At 38.0% G+C, this 22,404-nt stretch overlaps 3 protein-coding genes across 5 annotated transcripts; 2 read left to right on the forward strand and 1 right to left on the reverse strand.

The window, feature by feature from the left end:
* Positions 1-36: 36 nt before the first annotated feature.
* On the forward strand, positions 37-12,007 carry cars1 (cysteinyl-tRNA synthetase 1). Of its 3 annotated transcripts, none has more exons than XM_026377869.1 (23): positions 37-152; positions 2,390-2,617; positions 3,816-3,907; positions 4,383-4,471; positions 4,579-4,675; positions 4,841-4,939; positions 5,176-5,325; positions 5,684-5,824; positions 6,001-6,089; positions 6,176-6,297; positions 6,519-6,631; positions 6,765-6,893; positions 7,088-7,217; positions 7,987-8,090; positions 8,224-8,321; positions 8,890-9,079; positions 9,795-9,863; positions 10,285-10,366; positions 10,531-10,611; positions 10,943-11,010; positions 11,127-11,186; positions 11,609-11,692; positions 11,797-12,007. In XM_026377869.1, exons 1-23 carry the CDS (start codon positions 131-133, stop codon positions 11,923-11,925), a joined length of 2,466 nt encoding a protein of 821 aa, XP_026233654.1. In that variant the 5' UTR covers positions 37-130; the 3' UTR covers positions 11,926-12,007. The 3 variants fall into 3 exon arrangements, with proteins under 3 accessions (XP_026233654.1, XP_026233655.1, XP_026233657.1); XM_026377872.1 differs by having other exon boundaries at positions 70-152; positions 2,416-2,617; XM_026377870.1 differs by lacking the exon at positions 2,390-2,617.
* A 2,164-nt stretch (positions 12,008-14,171) lies between these two features.
* On the forward strand, positions 14,172-16,632 carry LOC113173977 (G2/mitotic-specific cyclin-B2-like). Its single transcript, XM_026377590.1, has 8 exons — positions 14,172-14,336; positions 14,542-14,652; positions 14,940-15,233; positions 15,318-15,476; positions 15,548-15,784; positions 15,885-16,025; positions 16,134-16,244; positions 16,323-16,632. Exons 1-8 carry the CDS (start codon positions 14,313-14,315, stop codon positions 16,428-16,430), a joined length of 1,185 nt encoding a protein of 394 aa, XP_026233375.1. The 5' UTR covers positions 14,172-14,312; the 3' UTR covers positions 16,431-16,632.
* Positions 16,633-18,767: 2,135 nt separating this feature from the next.
* On the reverse strand, positions 18,768-21,984 carry crybgx (crystallin beta gamma X). The gene is made up of 6 exons (XM_026378756.1): positions 21,941-21,984; positions 21,446-21,494; positions 20,533-20,654; positions 20,006-20,141; positions 19,500-19,639; positions 18,768-18,950 (listed from the first exon to the last, which is right to left on the reverse strand). The coding sequence occupies exons 1-6, from the start codon at positions 21,982-21,984 to the stop codon at positions 18,818-18,820; spliced, it is 624 nt and encodes a 207-aa protein (XP_026234541.1). The 3' UTR covers positions 18,768-18,817.
* Positions 21,985-22,404: the final 420 nt, after the last annotated feature.

Consider the following 22,404-nt stretch of genomic DNA (forward strand, 5'->3'; position numbering starts at 1 on the left):
GACAGTTATAATCGTCCCCCGGCTCCCAGACACACATTGGTTCCGTTCCGACTCCGAGCGTTTAATACACCGGTTCTTCTTCCGGACACGTTATTGTTGCATCAGCATCCAACCATCCAGCACTGTGGAAATGTCGACCTCTGGAGAGCCAGGTACCCTAAATAATGTTTGTGTTTTCACCGTAAACACTTTGTGGTTGAAAATCTTTGATATTAACATGTCAGCATGATTTAATGTGTTTTTACAGACTGTCACAGCTAATAAGCTAACATTAGCCTCGTTAGCTAGCTAGTAAGCAAAGCCTGCAGCCGCTCAGCTAAATGTAACTCTGTCAGTGAATGACAAGCTGAACTCCCTCTAACATCTCTAATTACCTAAACACGGAGATAACAGACTGGAATAAATCGGCGGAGACAGACAGGTCCACTCATAATAGTTACCAGTTTTTCTGGGAAAAATAGTTCACACACTGAATACAGCAGCGTTTTATTAACATGTTTTACAATTTTGGATGTAGTTTGTTTTAAATTGTTTTGTAAAATAACACGCATATAAATGTAAAATCGCTGGGCTGATCGACATAAGTTGATCATAGTGGACCTGGTGGGCATAGACTGCTGCTATAATCTCCAAGCTGTCATCTTATTATATTAACATTACGCCATCTGATTTATTGCTCTTCAGCTAATTACATCACCTTAAACATATTATAACGACTTTTACTCTACTAAAACCAGCTTAAACACTGCAGATATTTCCAGAGAACATTCAAATTGTATTTAATCGTTTGATGTTGCTGGTTTTGTTACATTGTAATAATTAAATTTTATGTAGTTGTCATTGTCATTGTGGTTTTGATTAGTTGTATTATTTAATAAAGTGTGCTAATTTCTAACTTAGCCTGTGGAAAACAACAGTTGAACTTTTTGGGGTTCTCTATGATATACTAATAATGTGTTTGATACTTTAATGACGTCTTTATGTAAAGGTACTTCAGTAAGCACTGCAAAAAATGACTGAACCTAAGTAAACTAATCGACCTTTCTAAATAATCCTGTATAACCCAATTTTTACACTCTCCTTTGCTTATAAATCAAAATATACTGCTTCTAGCATCTGTTAGGATCAGCAAGGCAACGCTTTGTCCTTTTTCCTCCCATTTCCGTCTTCCATCAGGCAAAACACTGATGGTATGATCTTCAAACTGTAAACATTACAGCCAACATCAATAAGGCAAAGTTTTCCTCAGATTAGGTTATAAGGTAATAATAATCTTCACAGCTTCTTTAAAACCTATTTTGTTCCTTAAGATATTTCCAGAGAACTTACAAGAAAGGATTGATTGATTTAGGTGTTGTATGTTATTGGTTTGTGTTTTCTATATTAGTTTAGTTTTGCTCATTGTTGACATTCTATTTGACAATTTGATTCTGTTTAACTAATTTCTGTGACCAAACAAAGACCTTCTGGCTATAGCTTGAACCAATAACCTTTATGATTATTACTCTGCGTGTGAAAACAAAGCAGCTTCATGTTCAATATTATATACTGACCACATGTTTACCACTTTAATGATGGTTAAAATTATAGGTAAATTAGTAAACCCTTCATAAATGTCAGTTATCTTAAATAATCCAGGCACCTCAGTCAACATAATTCTGCATAAATCAATGGTACAATTTAATTTGCTTATAAAACAATAATTGTTGTCACTGATTTGAGTACAGCTTTTTAAAAAGAATTGTGCTTTGAACATGCATGTGTTCTGTCAAACCACATTTGTTTTTTGGAGCATTTAATGTTCTTTTTTATTTTTTAATTCTGTTTGCAGCTACACCTTTTTGTTTTTGTCAGTTTCTTTTTGACTTTGTTCCATTTTCAGTTTTAGGGTAGTCATGACCACTGCATAAACAGTCATGCATGGAAAAAAGTAGTTGTGGAACTTTCTGTTTGCTTGCGTAGGTTTCACTCTTATTCTGTGTTATGAAAATCCAGTCATTCCTTTTGAAAATGTGATGTGAAACTTGTTGCAAAATCTGACTTGTGTACTGTAGGGAAAGCAGAGAGGATGCAAAAAAAAAAAAACTATTTAGACTCAGCAGCAGTGTTATGTAACATATGGCTTTGTGTTGTTTGTTATTAGGGGACATCAGCTGTTTGTGTCAAAAAATCCATTGAATGTCAGATTAGTTTTACTTAATGTTTACATCATTAAATTGGACGTGTGTTGACTTCCTACTAAAAACATTTTTTTCTGTTAGCCTCATCTTGTGGTTATAGGTTTTCCCATGGTGTAGGGCAAACCTGTGGCGCTGTTGTTAGTGTTTTCTCTGGCTGTTGCAGCCTAGTGGGTAATTCTTTGCGAACATTTGCCCTCTTGTTTCTGCAGCCTTTGAGTATGGCTTCTTGCTACAGATAAATGAGGAGGCCGCGCTGGCAGTGGCCCTGAATGACTACCTAACCTCACGCAGCTACCTCGCAGGGTTCAGCCCCTCCCAAGCCGACCAGAAAGCTTTTAAGCTCCTGCACAGGCCCCCAGATCCACAACATGTCCATGCTCTGCGCTGGTACAGACACATAGCAGCTCTGCAGCGGGACCTCAGCCCTGACAGCAGCAGTGAGTAGAGTGTTGAAGGCATGAACAGGCTGAACATGGTTGTAGTCCCATACCTGGCTGGAAGTTGAGGCTGTCTAAGGTCCTTAAGGAAGAAAAGATTCACATGATGAACCCACAGGTCTTTTGCAGGCACTTGAATGAATTCAGTTTCGTCTTTCAAATTCTTTGTCGGTCTCCTGTGTGTGGTGCCTGAATGCTGAGTTTATCACTGTTCAAACAAAAAGACAGCAGCTGGGACATACTAGACTTAAATGTTGGTTCTGAAAAGATAAACACCTGAACACAGGATATATAAGTTAAAATGGCTTTGAAAAAGCATGAAAACTTACAAAGATGTGCCATTTGCAACAAGTGAGACATCATTCTTAGCATGGTTATACTGCATGTGTTTGGTTGGCTATTATGTGCTGCTGTGTGTGGATAAGGACAGACAGCAAGGATCTCCTTAACTGAGCACATACTGTATGCATAGCTGCATTCTTTTGAGAGTAAGACTTCCTCACTTTTTAGTATCTGACTAAAAATAAAGCAAATCAGCAGGATCTACTCTCTAGTGACTCACTTGTTCGTTTATCATACTAAAATATTGTTGCATGCGTCAAATGCGTCGTACTATTCAAGTTGGTATAACAGCAAAAAACAAAACTATCCAAGTTTAATTGGGAAATTTTTAAAATAGTTGATCTGGATATAGTGCAGTTTTGTTTCTCCCTGTGGAGAAGAAGAAATTAATAATAATACTTTTTGATCACAGTAGAGCTAGTCAATTAATGAGTAATTGATCATCAGAAAAATATAAATAAAAAATATAAAAGCCAGTTTAGCTTAGTTAATAATTAAGGCAAATGTTAATTGGTTCCACTTTCATAAGTGTGATTATTTCCTGCTTTTATTTTGTACTTCATTTTCATCGGTGTAAAACTCAATGTTTATGGGGCTTTTTGGCTGCTGGCGAAAGGGGCAAACTAATGGTGCTATTTCCAATTATTATATGTGAAAATAACACAATTTAAATCATTGTGTTTACTTAGCTTGTCTGTGAAAACAGACAAGCTTTTGCTTAAGTCTGATCCTATATACAGTGCATTTAAACTCAGATATTGCACAGGGATTGGGGTAAAACGTTTTCATTCAATGTATAATTGTCAATTTAAGTAAACATTACCTTTTCGGTATGTTTTTGTCATGTGTCTTTCAGTGAAGGGGAAGCGAGTTCAGCCCCCTTGGTCTCCACCAATAGGAACAGATGTCCCCCAGCTTCGACTCTACAACAGCTTAACCAGAGCAAAGGTCAGTTATAGGCATATTAAATCCTTGTCAGTGCTTACAGAGGGACAAAGGAACAGAGCAGCAGCCGAACTCTATAAATTCTTACACGACCTTACAAACGCTATGATGCGTATTATTTGTTATTTTCTCATTCTCTAAATCAGTTATTTCACAGTGAATTGTGTGGCTTTGAAAAGATTTGGCTTTTCTTTTTCTTTTAATAAATTGTTGGCTGCTGCTGCTGGTTGTTGCACGTTTACCCTGATATACACAATACAATATTTCATTTTCAAACTATTAATTTTCACATGGGACATACTTGACTGTCCTGACTGTCACCTCGAAAATTAAAACTGCCAAACCACCACAGCCTTTAAATCATTAAAAAGCTCATCTGATGTTTTGTTTTTTTTCTTATTTATGACACGACACACTGAATGAAACAAGTCTACACAAAGCACTGGTCAAAGTTTCATTTAAGTTAATTATTTTTCAGGAGCTGTTTGTTCCCCAGAAAGGGAATAAAGTGACATGGTACTGCTGCGGACCCACAGTGTATGATGCCTCACACATGGGTCATGCCAGGTAAACAGACCACAGAGAAACACTTTAAAGATGTGCATTGTTTTCATAATCGCAGACAGTTATCCTTTCCTCTACTAAAGCACGTTTATTTTATAATCTTTCTTCAGATCATACATATCCTTTGATATCCTGCGGAGGATTCTGAGAGACTACTTCAAGTATGACGTCCTCTACTGCATGAACATCACAGACATAGATGACAAAGTAAGCTTACATCATTGGATTTGCGCACACATATTGTATAGCTAATGTAAATCGGTGTCTCCCACATCATATGGCACAAGCCATGAACTTGAGCCTTGTAAACCACTTGAACAGTCATTAATTTGGTATGTGTAGATCATGCATGTTCATATTGTTTTCTTCCAGATTATCAAAAGGGCCCGGCAGAACTACCTTTTGGACCAGTACAAGGAGAAGCAGCCACAAGCTGCTCAAATACTGCGTGATGTCCTGAGTGCCAGAGAGGTAAGACAAACCACTCAATAAGCCTTTAAGAAAGTAATAGCTTTTGTGAGGTGATAATCCAATGTTTGTGTAGAGGAAATACTGAAAGTATTATGTGAAGAGGACCATCTGGGATTAAATATCACCTCAGTTGTGATATAAATACAGTTTGTTATGTAGGTTTACCTAGAAATTCTCTGTAGTTGTAGTTTTTTTTACTTAAATTCTCACCCACATGTTCATCCTGCTGTTTTCAGCCCTTTCAGGCACTTTTGGCTTCAACTACAGATCCAGATAAAAAGCAGATGCTGGAAAGGCTGGATGCTGCTGTCACTGCCTCTCTGCAGCCCCTACAGGCAGCCATGGAGAGCAAAGCAGCAGATGGAGTCGTACAACCTCTGGCCCAGGTAAGACTGAGGAGATGCAGTGGTTTTTGTTACCTATTGTTCATCATAATTTCTATTGTAATCTCTCTCTGTCTGGTAAGAAGGAAAAACTACTTTTTTATAATTCAAATGTGTTTAATTTAGATCTGTGTATTGTATTGCTACACAATATTGTTTATGTCTTCTTTATACTTAATTTATGTTGTTAACAACACCAGGGAAAATGTTTAACATTGACATTACTGCAATAAAAACAAGTCATTATTGAATTAGTATAAATAACATGAAAAATAAACGACACAATGTATACGCATAGATAAGAAAGAAAAAATTAAACACTGATTTGGGAATGTATTTATTTATTTTTGTATTTTCAAAGGTGCTCTTGGAGAATTCCAAGGACCTGCTGGCTGACTGGTTGGACAAACAGTTTGGAAGTCAAGTCACAGAGAACTCAATCTTCTCCACTCTTCCCAAATACTGGGAGGGAGAGTATCATAATGACATGAATGCCCTGAACGTAAGTAGGAAGGAAACTCTTTTCTCATGATCATCACAGAGAAGTGCAAGACACTGAACAGAATATGATAATGAAAATGCCACAAATTATATAATTTACAGGCTTTATAATATATCCCATGACTATTCATCTAGCATGTTGTTGCTGTTATTATAAATTGTCTTTATGGCCTCCAGGTTCTTCCCCCTGATGTCCTCACTCGGGTCAGCGAATACGTCCCTGAGATTGTGGAGTTTGTGAGGAAGATAGTCTCAAATGGTTATGGGTGAGGATAAAAGTGATTTTTTTGCACACTTACACTGTCAGTCATAACATTGTTGCTTTATTTATTTGGTTTTATGATGTTTACAGGTATGAATCAAATGGTTCGGTGTACTTTGACACCTCCAAGTTTGATGCCAGTCCACAGCACTCGTATGCCAAACTGGTGCCTGAGGCCGTCGGAGATCAGAAAGCTTTACAGGAGGGAGAAGGTACATTGTCACATTTCTGTTAAGCTCTGGAAGCCCCCATGTATACAGTTGTTATAATTGCAGAAGTTTGAATATGGAATATCCACGTTAAAATCCATGTTTTCTGCTTTTAGTTTTTTTTATTATCAGTGCTCTCGTCCTTAGACCTTCTTTTAGCAAGTTTTTTACTGTTTGAGTATATAACCAAATACAGTTATACTCCTTTGTGGTGACATTTTCAGGTGACCTGAGCATCTCAGCCGACAGACTGAGTGAGAAAAAGTCTCAGAATGACTTTGCCTTGTGGAAAACCTCTAAGCCAGGAGAGCCTTCTTGGGACTCTCCATGGGGGAAGGTGAGAGTTTATTTCTAATCAAATGCAGATAGTAAGATGGCATCCAGAATAACATCTCACACACACACACACACACACACACACACAGTAATGAATTAATTGATTAATTGTTTGTTTTTTAATATCATTACAGGGAAGACCAGGGTGGCACATTGAGTGTTCGGCCATGGCTGGCTCTATCTTGGGAGAGTCCATGGACATCCATGGTGGAGGGTTTGATCTCCGATTCCCCCATCATGATAATGAATTGGCTCAGTCTGAGGTATGAAAGCAAAAACCATAACTTGTTTGTTTTTTGCTTTGCTTTTGTTGCTCTTTTGTCAAATTTAAATGACCAAATGTAATTCAGAAAAGCAAGAGTGTTGATAGAAAATACAGAAACAGTAGTTCAGGATGATTAGCTGAGATGTGTTTAAAATAATTTAAGATAGAACATATGCTTATTTTCCTTTGCAGGCGTTCTTTGAGAATAATTACTGGGTCCGATACTTCCTGCACACTGGTCACCTGACGATAGCAGGCTGCAAGATGTCGAAGTCATTGAAGAACTTCATCACCATTAAGGACGCCCTGGCAAAGAACACAGGTGACCTGTCTGGTTCTGCTCTATGTCATTGTTGTAGATGATTTACAGATGATTGTTTCAGCCAGCTACACTGAAAGTCATTCAGTATAAATAACATGAAAAATAAACGACACAATGTATACGCATAGATAAGAAAGAAAAAATTAAACACTGATTTGGGAATGTATTTATTTATTTTTGTATTTTCAAAGAACACACAGGTGACCTGTCTGGTTCTGCTCTATGTCATTGTTGTAGATGATTTACAGATGATTGTTTCAGCCAGCTACACTGAAAGTCATTCAGTCAAAGTAAAGTAACTTAACTAGAATATATAATATAGATATGTTGCAGGCTGACAGGAAAGACAGGACTTGTGAGTGGCAGTATTTGTGTGATTTTTTTATTTCCTGTACGTCATCTCTTGCTTGAAAACACACACACACACACACACACACACACACACACACACACACACACACACACACTGAAACTGTTTGACTCCAGCGTCTCTGTTGAGTTTATTTGTTTTCTCCCACACTGATTCCACACGGCTTATAAAATCACTGATCTTTTTGTTAAGACAGCATTGGCCTTCTTCTTGTAGGATGAATGTACATATTCTTGCATTTCAGTATTAAATATTTTATGGTAAAAAAATTAAAACATATTTTATTTATTATAATATTTTGTTGCTGTTTGCTTCATTCATTTGCTTCATTGTCTGTTTGCTTAGACAAATGAAGCATTAGAAATTATTTTAACAGTTCCTCTGATTGTCCTCCTGCAGCTCGTCAGCTCCGTCTGGCTTTCTTGATGCATTCCTGGAAAGATACCCTGGACTACTCTTCAAACACAATGGAGTCAGCCGTCCAGTATGAGAAGTTCATGAATGTATGTGATGACTATATACTAAGACTGGCCATGCTGTTTAGTTGCTGCATTAATCCTGAGATCTGTTTTGTTGTTGTTGTTGTTTTGTTTGTTTTTTAATTATCTGCTGCCTTGTTTCCTTTTATTGTCACAGGAGTTTTTCCTCAATGTAAAAGACATACTGCGTGCTCCTACTGATATCACTGGCCAGTTTGAGAAGTGGGAAGCAGCAGAGGTGGAGCTTAACAACAGGTAGAAGATGCAATATATTAGTAGTCACTCCTGTAGCAGCAGATAAACTTTTTAAACAGATTTAACCTAAATAAATCTTCCATCTGCTCAAATAAGTAACAAAAGTAGTATTAAAGTAACAGCTTTTAAAAATTAAAACAAGTTTGAGACATACAGTGCCTGTCCAAACAAAAAAAGCCACCCCAGATCAAAGCACTGCCCCCACAGGCTTGTACCGTAGGCACTAGGCATGATGGGTGTATCACTGATGACCCTCAGACAACATGACCCAGTTTTAGTAGTTTCATCAATCTCCTTGGATGTTTTCTTTGCTTGATTCATTAATTTAGTCAATTATTTGACTTTTCTGAAACAGATAATCATCTTTTCCACGATCACAGAATGTGTCTTCCGTCATAGTTGTTTAAGAAATGAGAAGCTACTCACTGCATCAGTTAGGATTAAATAACTTGTTGGCAGCTGAAAAGATTATCACTGCATTTTAACCACATTTTAAGGTCTTCAATAGAGAAGTTGAAGACCAAAAGCTGAGGGTGATTTTTTTTTTTGTTATTTTTGTTGTTTATAGTTTCTACGACAGGAAGTCAGCCGTCCATGAAGCTCTGTGTGACAATATTGACACTCGCACAGCCATGGAGGAGATGAGAGTGCTTGTTAGCCACAGCAACAGCTACATTGCCAGTAGGAAGAGCGCCAAGCTGAGGCCAAACCGCATGCTGGTGGAAAGTGTTGCTGTGTATCTAACTAATATGCTGAAGGTGAGCACATTTTAACTGTTACTGTTTTCATCATGCTCCTCTCAGCTCTGTTCCTGAATATTCAAGGAACAACATAAATTTGTTTCAGTAAATCATTTTAGATTCTAAAATAAAAAATAATAAAACTAATTCTGAGCTGAGTCACCAGATGATTAAAAGTAAATGTTACGACCCCCAGCTGTCATATAGATTTGAATGATATTTAATTGAAGGTAGGAGGCACGTGACACAGTGATTATTATGAAGTTAAATCTTTATCAGCTGATGATCAAACAGCAGCAGTTTTTGCTGAACTAGACTAGAAACAGTTAAATCTGAGGAAAGGCAAAAATTATAAACTTAACTCACTGTCACAGCCTGACTTTTACTGAACATAATCAAAATGGTGAAGTCACAAATATAATTTTGTTTATTTGAACTCATTTTTCATTCTTTTAATTGCTTAAAGGTGTTACCATCCCTTTTAAGGAAGGTAATTCCCTTGGTTGTCAAATATTTAGCTTTAATTAGATAATTGGAATAATAATGATAATGATATTATAATTGAATTAAAATATGTATCACTGTAGACTGTTTAGATTCAGCTTGTTAACCTTAGTGGTTTGAACCTTCTTCCAAGTTACAGATTAATAGCTAACCTTTTGGTGTTTCCTTTACTGTGTAAGTTGAAGCCATGTGCCTTAAACCTACTAAGACTAGTTTTTCTGTCATTTAGATATTTGGTGCCATTGAAGGATCGGACCCTATAGGTTTCCCTGTGGGAGGACAAGGTCAGAGTGTGGATGTAAGTAAAGCTTATTTTAACTCGTCTCACATATACCATGTTAATAACATCCCAAAATTCTAGTTTTAAAAACCTTTAAGTCGGTCTTAGAATTTCTTTGACTGTTTTTTGCCTTACATCTACATAACCTATGTTTGTCCCATTCGGTTTATTCAGATTGTCCTACTACTGTGTCAATCAGTTTCTGTCACTAAAATATATTTTGTTTGTTGACAAATAAAAATATTTCCATGAAAACCTTTAAACAACAACTTAATGATGAAATGGAAATAAAGGATAATGTGGCAGTGTTTAGTGTGAATTAAACTAATTAAACTAATAATTTTAAGAAGAGTTTTAAGAGTTGTCTTTGCTTATTTTTCTATAATTTCATGCTGCTACTTTTTAAGTAACAAAAATAAAAAATATTGTTGTTTGCCAGCTGGAGAGCACAGTGATGCCATATCTCACAGTGCTGTCAGATTTCAGAGAGGGTGTCCGAAAAATTGCCAGGGAGCAGAAAGGTAAGAACGTGACTGTCCAGATGCACCAGCTACTTTTGTCTTATCTCTGTTTAAAGTAGAATTTTAGTGCTGAATGAGAGAAAGTTGAATATTTTATCATAATATCTTAAAACTTTTTTACTGAACATTCAGAGTCTAATTTTGATTTTAAAAATCCTTCTTAGTGACAGAGTTGCTGCAGCTCTGTGATGTGGTCCGTGATGATACATTACCAGAGCTGGGAGTCCGACTAGAAGATCACGAAGGTAAAAGCAAGTTTTAACTTCACTGTTTTGTTCTGTAAAAGAAATAAATAAATAAGTGCTATTACTGTATTTGTTTGAAAAAGTGTATTAGATTTGTCTGTTACTGATCTTTATACACATAACCTCAGTATTTTTGTACCAGGTTCAGCTAATTGAGCTTATTTGTGTTATTTTGTGACTTTGTAATAAAGCTCTGGGATCTCAAATTATGATTTAAAGGGCTACAATGGTAGGATTGATTTTGTTTTTGTAATAACATGACTGAATATAAATCTGCTTGTAGTCCTGCAGTGAGTATGACTCTCAATAAAACAAAATGGCTATGTTACAGGTCTGCCTACAGTGGTGAAACTAGTGGACAAAGAGACGTTATTGAAGGAGAGAGAAGAAAAGAAGAAGGTAAGGGATAAGTAGTAGTGTTTAGTTTAATTGTAGTAATAAGTATAGTTGAGCAGTACATTTTTAATTTCTGAACTTTCTGATGACCCAATTTTAATATAATAATTCATTCACAGATGGAAGAAGAGAAGAAAAGAAAGAAGGAAGAGGCTGCCAGGAAAAAACAAGAACAAGAGGTTAGTTAATTCCATAGTATATAGTCTATTTTCACCACTATGCCCACAGTGTCTGCATCACATTTCAGTTCCATTGTGACAGCTGACAGCACTCACAAGCAAGAAAAATCATCATTTTATTATCACTACAAATTTTACAATTCTACATCTTATAATGTCTGATAGAATAGACAGAAATGCAGAGATTGGCTATATTGACATTGAAACTGGGTAATAATGGTGTCAGGCATTATATTAAAATATGTCTTCTGAAGATTAGCATGTGCAGCTTTAAAAGCAGCATTTTCAGTGGACGCTGAAACAGAAACAGAGCAGCAAGTGAAGCAGAGCACAGCTGGAGTCTGTGGACCCAATGAGCGAGTCTGTATTTTTGTCTCCTAATGACTAATGTTCATTTACTCGTTTCTTTACTACTGTTTCAGATGGCTAAGCTTGCAAAGATGAAGATACCTCCATGTGAAATGTTTCGCAAAGAAATTGACAAATATTCCAGATTTGATGAAACGGTAAATATCACAGTACTGTTTCTTTTAAAGTGGCCAAACTGCTCTACATGGAGACAGAGAGTGGACTAATCCTAATCCATGTTTTTCTCTCTCGTTCTCAACAGGGTTTCCCCACTCATGATGCTGAGGGAAAGGAGCTCAGCAAAGGACAAGCCAAAAAGCTTCGTAAGCTCTATGAGGCCCAGGAAAAATTACACAATGAGTATCTTCAGATGAATCAAAATGGCAACTGATTCTGTTTACAAACCATCAAAGCCATCCACTCTACAGAATACCTACAGAATAAATGTTAAGGCCACAGATGCTGGTTCATCATTTGTCTCCTGTTAATCTCTTTTGGATCAGAAAACAATAGGCAAAAAACTGCAAGTGGATTTTTTTTTTTCTTTTGTTTTTTTTTGATCAGTGAATTTTAAAATGACGGTTAATGTTGACAATGCAAAATCAATGCATCACTTTTCAGAGTCAGAGAGAAAGAAAATGGAGAGAACTAAAGAACGACAACTCGCTCCTTGTTCTGTGTCGTGGTGACACAGCATAACAGCAAAATGAAGGCAACTCATTAATGGTTTTAATGGTTCTAGTCATTTTCTGTTAACACTCAAGTGTGTCCGCATGATTTCTCTGAAACTCTTTAACACTACCTATAGGTTAGGAATGACGAAGATTCTTTTTTTTTATTTTTTTTTCTCAGATTTTTTAATATCCTTATAAATGACAGACACATTGAGTCAGTGAGGAATCTGCCCAGCACAATCCTCCGGAACAGCTTCAGTGCTTCTCGTCAAACATTATACTAGTTCCCGAACTCTACAGGATGGATAAACACTGGCATATTTCATAACTTTTTCCTTCTTGTTTTTATGATGCTGGTGGAGAACAACACATTGATGCAAAATGTCTCCTGTCTCCTGTTTGGAAGCATCTGGATTTGTTTTTTCCTTTTTTTGCTTCACTCATTTATTCAAGTTATTTCTTTAATTTGTCACCTGACAATATCTACTTTTAAAATATGTGATTGGCTAAAGGCACTAGAGCTGCAACTATCAAATATTTTCATTATTTATTATTATTATTTATAACTCTGGGTGTCATTTTTCTGAATAGCAATTTGTAGGACATGTATTTAAATTGCTGTGGCCTAGGGAAGCATGAAATTCTCACATTTGAGAAGCTGGAACTAGCTCATGTTAATCCATCACTGAAATAATTAATTGTTGCAGCTCTATAGTGCACCTTTGGGTGAAATGTTTGTACTGCATAATTCCAACCACTGCAGAGATTTTGATCATCTTTTTATTTCTATGATTGTCACTTTTTACAGATGATAAATTAGCTACAAAATAAATGCAACATTAGTTTTTTATAAAAATCACCTTAAGTTAAGTTATATATCTGAGAAAATTAAACTGTTGTACTCTCTTTTATACAGACTTGCAAAATCAATATTGGCTCATAGGTGGAAAAAACAAGATACTAGACATTAACTTCAATTTATTTTTGGCTTTGGCCTTTGTTATTTGTAATTATCATCATACTTGTCAGGGCAGCTGTTTACTCATCATACAGGGGAAATATAACTTCCTTAATCTTCTGATATTGTTGTCTCTCCTGGCTTGAGGGAAACAACATGAAGAGATGTATTTGTTATTCAGCCGTCCACCAGGTTTGTGTATTTTTGTACCGTGTATGTATTGTGGTTTCTTGGTGATTAGAAGGCTGTAGCAGCACTTTCAGGAAAGTAAAAGAGGAAAGTCAAATAGTAAGTGCTACAATTTTTCTTTTATGAAATAAAATTGGTCATTATTGTGAACTTGTGAGACTTCAGGAACATTTACTTTATTAATAAACCTCATAATGGCAACATGATGTTTTTATCAATATTCAATATAATAATATTCAAATTGGAAGATACATATGTATACTGATGCAGCTAATTAGTGATGTTGCTGCAGAATCTCAATAAATAATTTACGTTTGTTGGCATCCAGTTTTTAGTTTAACAAGAATAACAACATCTGCATCGTAAAGAGCAACTTTCTTTACAAATATTGCCCGGCGGGGATATAATGATACGAAGTTTAATCTTTGAAAATTGTGTTTAAATAAACCAAAGCTCAACAGAATGACACCAAGATGTGGACATGAGGACCATCACAGACCACAAGAGCAGAAGCCAAGGGAGTGAGGGGAGCAGAAATGAGTCCAATTAATTAAAAGCTTTTTTCAACAGGTTTGATGTTGAGCCTCAAATCCATCTGTGGCTTCTCTAAAGTCTCCCCAGTCCCTCTTAAAGTGATTTCATGGCTGAACGTGAATGGAAACTTAATAAAAGTCTGATAAAAATGTAAAACACAATAAAATTATTAGTACCAGTAGTGGCAGCTGCACCAGCTGTGCGTACCTTTGACCTCAAGCTGTCAGCCAATCAGGAGCGTCCTCCCAGTGCTGTATCCAATCAGATTTGACGGAGCGCTATTTGAAAGCTGCTGCTCTCCGTGTTGTTTACCTGTTGAAACCTGTGTTCACGGAGCTTCTCGCTAACTTTTGCTTATTGCAAATAAAGTAAATCGCTGCTTCCTCAAGTTACAGTTTGACCTCGCTGCTGTCGGCGTTAAACATGTCTGTGGACGTCCGTGCGTTGGTGAGTAAACTGCATTTATTTCGCTGTCCTATTGTGTTAAGTAGCTTCTAAAGCTCCTGCTGTTAGCTTCACTTGCTAGCATTGTTAGCAAACATGGCCGTCTGTTCCCTGATGGGTTTTGTAATGTTGGTCTACGCTTAAATTAACTATCGAAGCTTCTCTAAGCTTTGTAGGTCTAATAGGTTTTTATCTCCGTCTCTTTTAGCATCTCCCGCCCACTGATAACCCAGTGAAGATGGGCAAACCCACAGCAGCATCAAGAAGAGCTGCTCTTGGAGAGATCACCAACTTTCCTGGAGCAGCAGTCAACACAAAGGTAAAACAACAAAACTGCTTCACAGTTGATTATGGAACTGTTCAAAATGTCTATTCAATCAGCGTTTGACCTTTTTGTTAAGCAACAGCAACTGTCATCTAGCTGGATAGTTTAGTGGTAAGATCACTGCCCTTCATGTGGGAGACCCAGCTGTGGCCTACCTCCAGTAGGGGTTCTTAGACAAGACCTCCTTACGCTTACCTTTCCAGCCTTTCTCTCATTTGTAAGTCGCTTTGGATAAAAGCGTCTGCCAAATGACTAAATGTAAATTTGATTTGTTTCCTCAGAGGACTGGACCAACCAAAGCGTCGGCCAAAGCTTCAGCCAAAACGTCTTGCGTCCAAAAATCAAAGCCCACAGTGAAGGTGGCACCAGTAGTCCCGGTCCAAGCGCCTGCAGATCCTCTCCCTTCACTTTCAGAGGAGTCAGCTGATGTGTCCATGAAGGAGGAGCAGGAGCTGTGCCAGGCTTTCTCTGAGGCGCTGCTGGATGTGCAGGATGTTGACGAGCAAGATGCAGACCTGCCACAGCTCTGTTCAGAATATGTCAAAGACATTTATAATTACCTACATGACCTGGAGGTGACTTGTTTCCCCCCTATCAACTCAACTTTGTGTTGCTTTATGCTAGTTTCTTTTCATTTACAGCAGTATTTGTTTCCACAGGTGCAGCAGGCTGTACGACCAAACTACATGCAGGGTTATGAAATCACTGAACGTATGCGTGCTCTTCTGATTGACTGGCTGGTCCAGGTTCACTCCAGGTTCCAGCTGCTGCAGGAGACTCTGTACCTCACAGTTGCCATCCTGGATCGTTTTCTGCAGGTGAGCACTGTTTAATTTAACTAAAGCTTTGCTTTATGAGCAGTGGAAAACCTTTTCCTGCTGTGCTGCAGGTCCAACCGGTCTCTCGCAGAAAGCTGCAGCTTGTTGGCGTTACTGCAATGTTGGTGGCCTGTAAATACGAAGAGATGTATGCTCCAGAAGTTGGGGACTTCGCCTACATCACAGACAATGCATTTTCAAAGTCTCAGATCCTTGAGATGGAGCAAATAGTTTTGAGGAAGCTTAATTTTCAACTGGGACGTCCTCTTCCATTACACTTCCTCAGACGGGCTTCAAAAGTGGCAAATGTGAGTTCAGCATGAATTTAATGTTTTCAATCCTCATGCTTATTATAGTCACCAGCTACTGTATGTTGACCAGAGGTCTTGGTCTCTGATTCCTGGGCAGTCTGATGTAGAGAGACACACTCTGGCCAAGTATCTGATGGAGCTGACCCTCGTCGATTATGACATGGTACACTATCGGCCCTCTGAGATTGCTGCTGCTTCCCTGGGTCTCTCCCAGCTGCTTCTTGATGGAATGTCATGGGTGAGTATTGAATTCAAGCACCTGGTTTAATAGATTTGACTTTTTTTTTTTTTTTTTTCCCTCCTTTGGTGGGTCAGTTGACTTGTTGAATTTCTCCTGTGTCATCAGTCACCAACACAGCAGCACTACTCTACGTATGATGAGGCCCACCTGAAGCCAATCATGCAGCACATAGCCAAAAATGTTGTGACTGTAAATGAGGGGAAAACAAAGTTTCTGGTGAGTTGGCTGTCAAAACACAATTTAGTGTAGATCAAAGATGATGAAATTAAACTTTAAATAATTCTTTCTCTGCAGGCTGTGAAGAACAAATACTCGAGCAGCAAGCTGATGAAAATCAGCCTCATTCCTCAGCTGAATTCTTCGATTATTAAGAAAATGGCAGCTTCTCTGCTCACTCCTTGAGGAGAACTGTGATGTCATCAGTGGACATTTCACTTGCACTTTATTTTCATCTGATCATGATCTGTGGAGTAACTTTAAATTTTTAATAAAATGTTTTTAATTTTTTTTCTTAATCCAGGCTTTGTGGTTCATAATATGCACATTTAAATGCACTGTGGTTTGCAATCAGAAGTTGCTTAAAACTCTAATTGCTGGCTTTAGAGACTGAGTCTTTTAGTAGTGACGGCACTGTTGAGCAGCGTTCTAGTGTTGCCATCCAGCAAATGAACAGATTAGTAAGCTAAAAGATGTTAGGCTAGTTAACTGTCTAACATGGAGGGGTGTTTATTTTTTTTTTATTTTATTTTCTTCTAAAACATGGTTGGTATTAAAAGCCTCCAAATGTCACATTTGTCTGTAGGGTGGTTAATTCTGTCAGTCATTGACTTGACACAGATTTACCTGGCATGCCTGTATGAGTCAAACATGAACAATTTGTTAAATCCCTCTTTTCTCAAAAGACAATGAATCACCATCTTAAAACTAAAGCTAAATGAATCGTGGACCCCACTCCACCCCAATAATTCTCTTTTGACCCCTCTGTACAGCTGTTTTTTTTTTTTTTTTTTTTTTTTTCATTGTGCTTGTCTTGTGGAATACATGTAATTCATAACTGGGCTTTTTCCTTGATGTTGTGACATTATCTATATTTCAAAATTAAAAATGCAGTTGTTGAGGTGCTGTCTGACTCATTGAACAGCACTACCAGTAATGCAATTTGCTTTTAAAAAGTTCTGAGCACTATAATCTGAATTTCTGTTTGATTAGTACATATTGGAGTAGTCTTTTGTATTAAGTTTAGGAGCATGTGATTGGAGCTTTGCTCTGCACCACTGCTCTCGCTCTCCCTACTACAACTACCACTCCCACTAACAAACTACAATAAAAACAGAAATATTTGAAGTCCAGAGTCATTAGGACAAGTTAAACATTTACAAACAAAGAACTGTGCACTGCTGTTTGCATGGTCCCCCAGATCATGTAATAATATACAGGGGCAAGAAAAAGTATGTGAACCTGGTTTTCTGCATTAATTTGTTATAAAATGTGATCTGATCCTCATCTAAGTCAAGAGTATGATGTATGGCCTTTGAATTAACTTGTTTATGGTCATGCCCTGTTGCAGCAAAGCAGGCCTGTTTCCTCCACTATACTTTACAGTTGGGATGATGTTTTCGTGCTATGCAGTGTGATTTCTATGCCAAATGTAGTGCTGTGTGTTCTTTTCAAATAGTTCAATCTTAGTTTCACAGACCACAAAACATTTTGCCAATACTGCTGTGGAGTGTTAATGTGTCTTTGGCAAATGTTTAGGTGTGGAGCAATGTTCTTTGCACTAATCTAAAATAAAAATATATTTTGTCGGTTAGCCTCTGTCTTTGATTACAGCATGTATTCATTAAGCTTCTGCAATGTCTGGTCCAGAGTTGCAATAATTGTTTTGCCAAGATCTTGTATTGATGATGGGAGAGTTGGACTTCTGCACAAAGTCTTCTCTAGCACATCCCAAAAATTCTCAGTGGGGTTAAGGTCTGGACTCTATGGTGGTCAAGCCATGATTGATGTGTCAGGCTCCCTCAACCACTCTTTCACAATCCAAGCCCCATAAATCCTGGCATTATCATCTTGGAGTATGTCTATGCCATCTGGGAGGAAAAAACCCAGTGATGAAATAACCTGGTCATTCAGTATATTCAGGTAGTCAGCTGACCTCATTCTTTGGACACATAATGTTGCTGAACCTAGACCTGACCAACTGCAGCAACCCCAGATCATAGCACTGCTCCCTCAGGCTTATACAGTAGGCACTAGGTATGATGGGTGCATCACTTCACCCTCCTCTCTTCTTACCCTGATGTTCCCATCACTCTGAAACAGGGTAAATCTGGTCTCATCAGACCACGTGTCCTTCTTCCATTGACCACTTCTTAAGCCAATTTTAGTATCTTATTTCGTATTTTATCAATCTCCTTAGATTGTTTTTTTTTTTTTTTTTTTTTGCTTGATTCATGCCAATAATTTGACCCTTCTGAAACAGATTAACATATTTTCCATATTCCATACTCAAATGTATGTAGCTTTAATTTATAAGTCCTGTCCACCATCACTAAGTCCTTTATGTGCAACACTTAAATGTGGTAATGTGTGAATTTCCATTTAGTAAACACACATTTAAAAAAAAAATTTGTCCAGTTACAGGTGAAAAATGATTCATGTGAATAAAAAATACACTTCAAGACAAGTAATATCTTTTAACAGTTTATTACTAAAATAAGTTTTCTATGTGAAGCTGACAGGTTTCATGTGAGATGTCGTGCTGACAGCAGTCAGTAGATCGGAGGCAGTGTTTAGCTGAAGCGGACTCTGCGCATGGAGCCCACAGTGCTGTTCTGGCTGCCCCAGTCAGAGAAGTTGTTGTAATCACGCTTCTCCAGGATGTAATGGGGCCCTCTGTAGTTTGGCTCCTGATAAACCACCCACCTGCCAACACATGGAGGGTTAAATCGGGGTTGTCTAATCTGATGTGTTGTATAATACAATAAAATTTAACAGTTGCGGCTGCTCTGATGAATCCTAGAAGTTGCAATAAACAAAATCGTAATTGCCAGTATTTGTGGCCCAAATTAACATGCTGAGGTTTTATTAACGACTAATAAAGCTCAGTCTGCCGATGGTCACTGTGCCAGCAAATGCACTCGGAGGAATGTGGTGTCGTAATTACAGGTGGTAAAGCACCACGATGATGTAAAATAATAATATGACTCACTATTTAGTTTTAGTTCATAGTTACTCTAGGAATAGCAGTAACAAATGTTTGTGAGTGTAATGCAGCCAAAAAAACTGACAGTAAACAATACTGTACGAGAATATGGTCCCTCTGAGAAATAAAACCAGAGAAACTACATGTAGAGAGCTTTTTTCTCATGCTTTTACAAACTGCCTCGTCATGCTTTGTGCCTCTTTGATACTGTTGTGTCACCTGTGTGGACAGATCTGTCACCAGAATGACAAAGTGACATTTGCACTTACGCTCCCCCGAGGACGCGGATGGCGGCGACTCTGTTGAGGCTGTAACGGCTCATCATGTTAGGGATGTCGTCCTGGATCTCCATCTTCTTACCAGAGAAGCCAGCTCGCTCAAACAGCTGAGCTCTGGCAGGGTTGTTGTCCTAAAAATAATAGAAAAATACAGAAAAACTGAGTGTGTGTGTGACAACCAACATCATTATAAGGTTTTACTTTGTTTAAGGCATTTAGAGCATCTAACTCATCATTTACAGTTTTTCTTTAGACAGATTTTCTTTAACTGCTAATTTAATTTAACTTGGAGTACAATCTGCAAATTACAGTTTTTGTATATTTAAGGTACCAATGAAAAACTCAGAAAATACTGATACCTCATATACTTACTCAAAATGATCAATATTATCTTAGTTTGACACATTTTATATACAAACATACGTCATCAGTGAAATGTCAGATTCAACTGTTGACCCGACACATTCATGGAGATAGGAAGTCTCTGCATGTTTCACCTGTTTGACAGGACGGACAGAGGAGATGTGGTCAGTCTGAGCGCACCACTTGTCATAGCAGTTGTACTCTCCACGGTCAGACATGTCCCACATGTACTGACGGCCCCGGAAGTTCTCATGCTCATAACCGACCCATCTTTGAGAGAGCAGAGGCGGAGAGGACAATCAGAGACAGAGCAACACAGCAACTATTAGAACTAAAAAGAAAAGTCTGCAGGTGGAAAAATATCCTGCTAAACAGTCCTGCTGTCAAATGATAACGTTATTTCACTTTGTACCAGGTTGTATGTTTGAACAACCTGGTACAAAGGTTGTTCAAACATGAATTCATGTCATTGTTGTTTTCTACTCAAACTCACTAGATCTGCTTTTACACATTAGTGGTCCCGTTAGGATATGATGAACAAAGTAATTCAGATAAAAATAGCTACTAAGCTGTTAACCTCATCTACGTTTCTTTGGTCTGTTAGACATCAGTGTGTGTTGCAGTGACCAGTCGCTCACTTTAGGTGGTGGTGTACACTTACGCTCCACTCTCCACCTGCACAGAGTTACATCTCTCTGGGAAGTTCTTGTCACTGAGTCTGGTGCATTCAGAGCTCAGGTCTAGCCGCCGGCCGGCGAAGTTCCTATGCTCAAAAAGGGTCACCTGGGGGCCAGAATACCACACGCAAAAATAGAAATGAAAAGATCTTAGAATCTGTATTCAATCATCAGTTTGTAATATAGATGTTCCATTTATTTTATTTTCAGCTTTCAACTTTGATTCTTCTGTCCAGTCCGCAGCTTGGATAACCACCAGGAGGTTCATCTTTATGCCATTTTAATGTCAATAATTACAAACAAGACATTTCATCCATGTTGTGGATGATTCTGTCGTCTTTGAGGAGAGGAGAAACTGCAGTTTTAAAAAAGAGATTGGTGGAGTCTTGATTTGCAATATTTTCCAAACGATAGTTTGGAAGATTCCCAGAGGCCAAATCAACAGAAACTTTAGTAAAACTGATTTTACAGAGTTTTAGTTCCTTAAAATATTTCTTTGTGAACAAGAGCCAGTAGTGTTGAGATGAACCTGGCGTCAAAAAACGGGTACATTACGTAACTCCCTGTAAAACCACACACTGGTTTGCGTACAGGTGAAATAACCAAGATACAACATGTGACTTTCTGCTTTCATGACCATTAAAATTCCACTTCCTCTCTGTATGCTATAACATTGGAGCTTTATACTAAATATTTAATATTTTTCTGTATATTTTTCTCTTATATCAATAATTTTACATGACCTGCATTAAATTCATTTTCAAGAGATAGGAACAGATTCTCACGAGGGCTATCTTAGACCACGAAAAAATATATACTATAAAAAATATTTACCAGGACATTCCAGCAAGAAATGGCACTTTGGCAAAACAAGTCTACATGAAGTATTTGACTCACCCTCCCACTGGACCCGTAGAAGGCACGTTGGAGCACGGACCCCAGCTTGCTGTAGATATAGAAGCATTTTAAGGAACAATTATTCCCCAAAATGATCAGTCATCAATGAAAACAAACAGAAAAAGTTCAGGAACAAACTCTGCGTTGATGTTTTAAAATTCGTGCTAGTGAAATCAAAGAGCTCAGCCTCTTAGAATTTAATTTGAACTCGTGTCTTTTGGACAAAAGACAGTTTGAAAAGTCTATTTCCAACTTTTACAGATTAAAGTATTAAGCATTGCTGTGCTTCAGCCTTTTGAATTGAAAACCTCTGTGCATATGAAAATGTATGTGTGCATCTTGTCTCCCACAGCCATCGTCACGCTATAGGTGACTTTGGGAAACTGGTGTTGGAGGCGTCACAGAGAGCGGGAGGTGAGATGTGGAGCCACAGGCCCACCGACCTCTGAGCGGGGGGGGGTCTGACTCTGCTGCTGCACAACACTCTCAACATACCTGGTTTGTTGGGCTAATCCTGGGACCTTAGTAAAGATGTTCATGTCAGCTCTGCGATGCCAAAAGAAAGCCCCTTAAATACGGCGAGTTGAGGTGAGCTGACAGCTACTAGAAAGCTCAGAGTGGTTCTGCAACAGTCGTCGGGGCCCTGCACCCCATTGATATGCTAAACACACAATCACGCTCATGCTTCTCTTTCTGCAGCACATACACATCAGCTGCATGCAGAGCACAAAACAACATACAGGAACACACGGCGGCCAGTTAAAATAGATATGTGCATGCAAATATACAAGTGCCATAAGCACAGTGTTGGGTTTGTGTACACACACATTAACTGCAAACTGACGTGTCAATGTCAATGTGTGCACAGAGTGCAGTGCCAACAGTTTCAGCTTTGAACAATTCAGCGTTTTTACAACAATGCTCTGTAAACAATGTACCTTATGATAATGGTCGTATTC

The sequence above is a fragment of the Anabas testudineus genome, chromosome 3, assembly GCF_900324465.2.
Source record: "Anabas testudineus chromosome 3, fAnaTes1.2, whole genome shotgun sequence".
Taxonomy (NCBI): domain Eukaryota; kingdom Metazoa; phylum Chordata; class Actinopteri; order Anabantiformes; family Anabantidae; genus Anabas; species Anabas testudineus.

Excerpts from the sequence above, each read along its gene's own strand:
- cars1 (XM_026377869.1), top strand. The coding sequence starts at position 131 with ATGTCGACCTCTGGAGAGCCAG. Across the intron at positions 10,612-10,942 it reads CCGACTAGAAGATCACGAAG|GTCTGCCTACAGTGGTGAAA; the intron begins GTAAAAGCAAGT and ends GCTATGTTACAG. Across the intron at positions 11,011-11,126 it reads AGAGAGAAGAAAAGAAGAAG|ATGGAAGAAGAGAAGAAAAG; the intron begins GTAAGGGATAAG and ends ATTCATTCACAG.
- LOC113173977 (XM_026377590.1), top strand. The coding sequence starts at position 14,313 with ATGTCTGTGGACGTCCGTGCGTTG. Across the intron at positions 15,234-15,317 it reads ATTACCTACATGACCTGGAG|GTGCAGCAGGCTGTACGACC; the intron begins GTGACTTGTTTC and ends TTGTTTCCACAG. Across the intron at positions 16,245-16,322 it reads AGGGGAAAACAAAGTTTCTG|GCTGTGAAGAACAAATACTC; the intron begins GTGAGTTGGCTG and ends CTTTCTCTGCAG.
- crybgx (XM_026378756.1), bottom strand. The coding sequence starts at position 21,984 with ATGAACATCTTTACTAAGGTCCCAGGATTAGCCCAACAAACCAG. Across the intron at positions 21,495-21,940 it reads GGATTAGCCCAACAAACCAG|CAAGCTGGGGTCCGTGCTCC; the intron begins GTATGTTGAGAG and ends CTATATCTACAG. Across the intron at positions 19,640-20,005 it reads CTGTCCGTCCTGTCAAACAG|GACAACAACCCTGCCAGAGC; the intron begins GTGAAACATGCA and ends TATTATTTTTAG.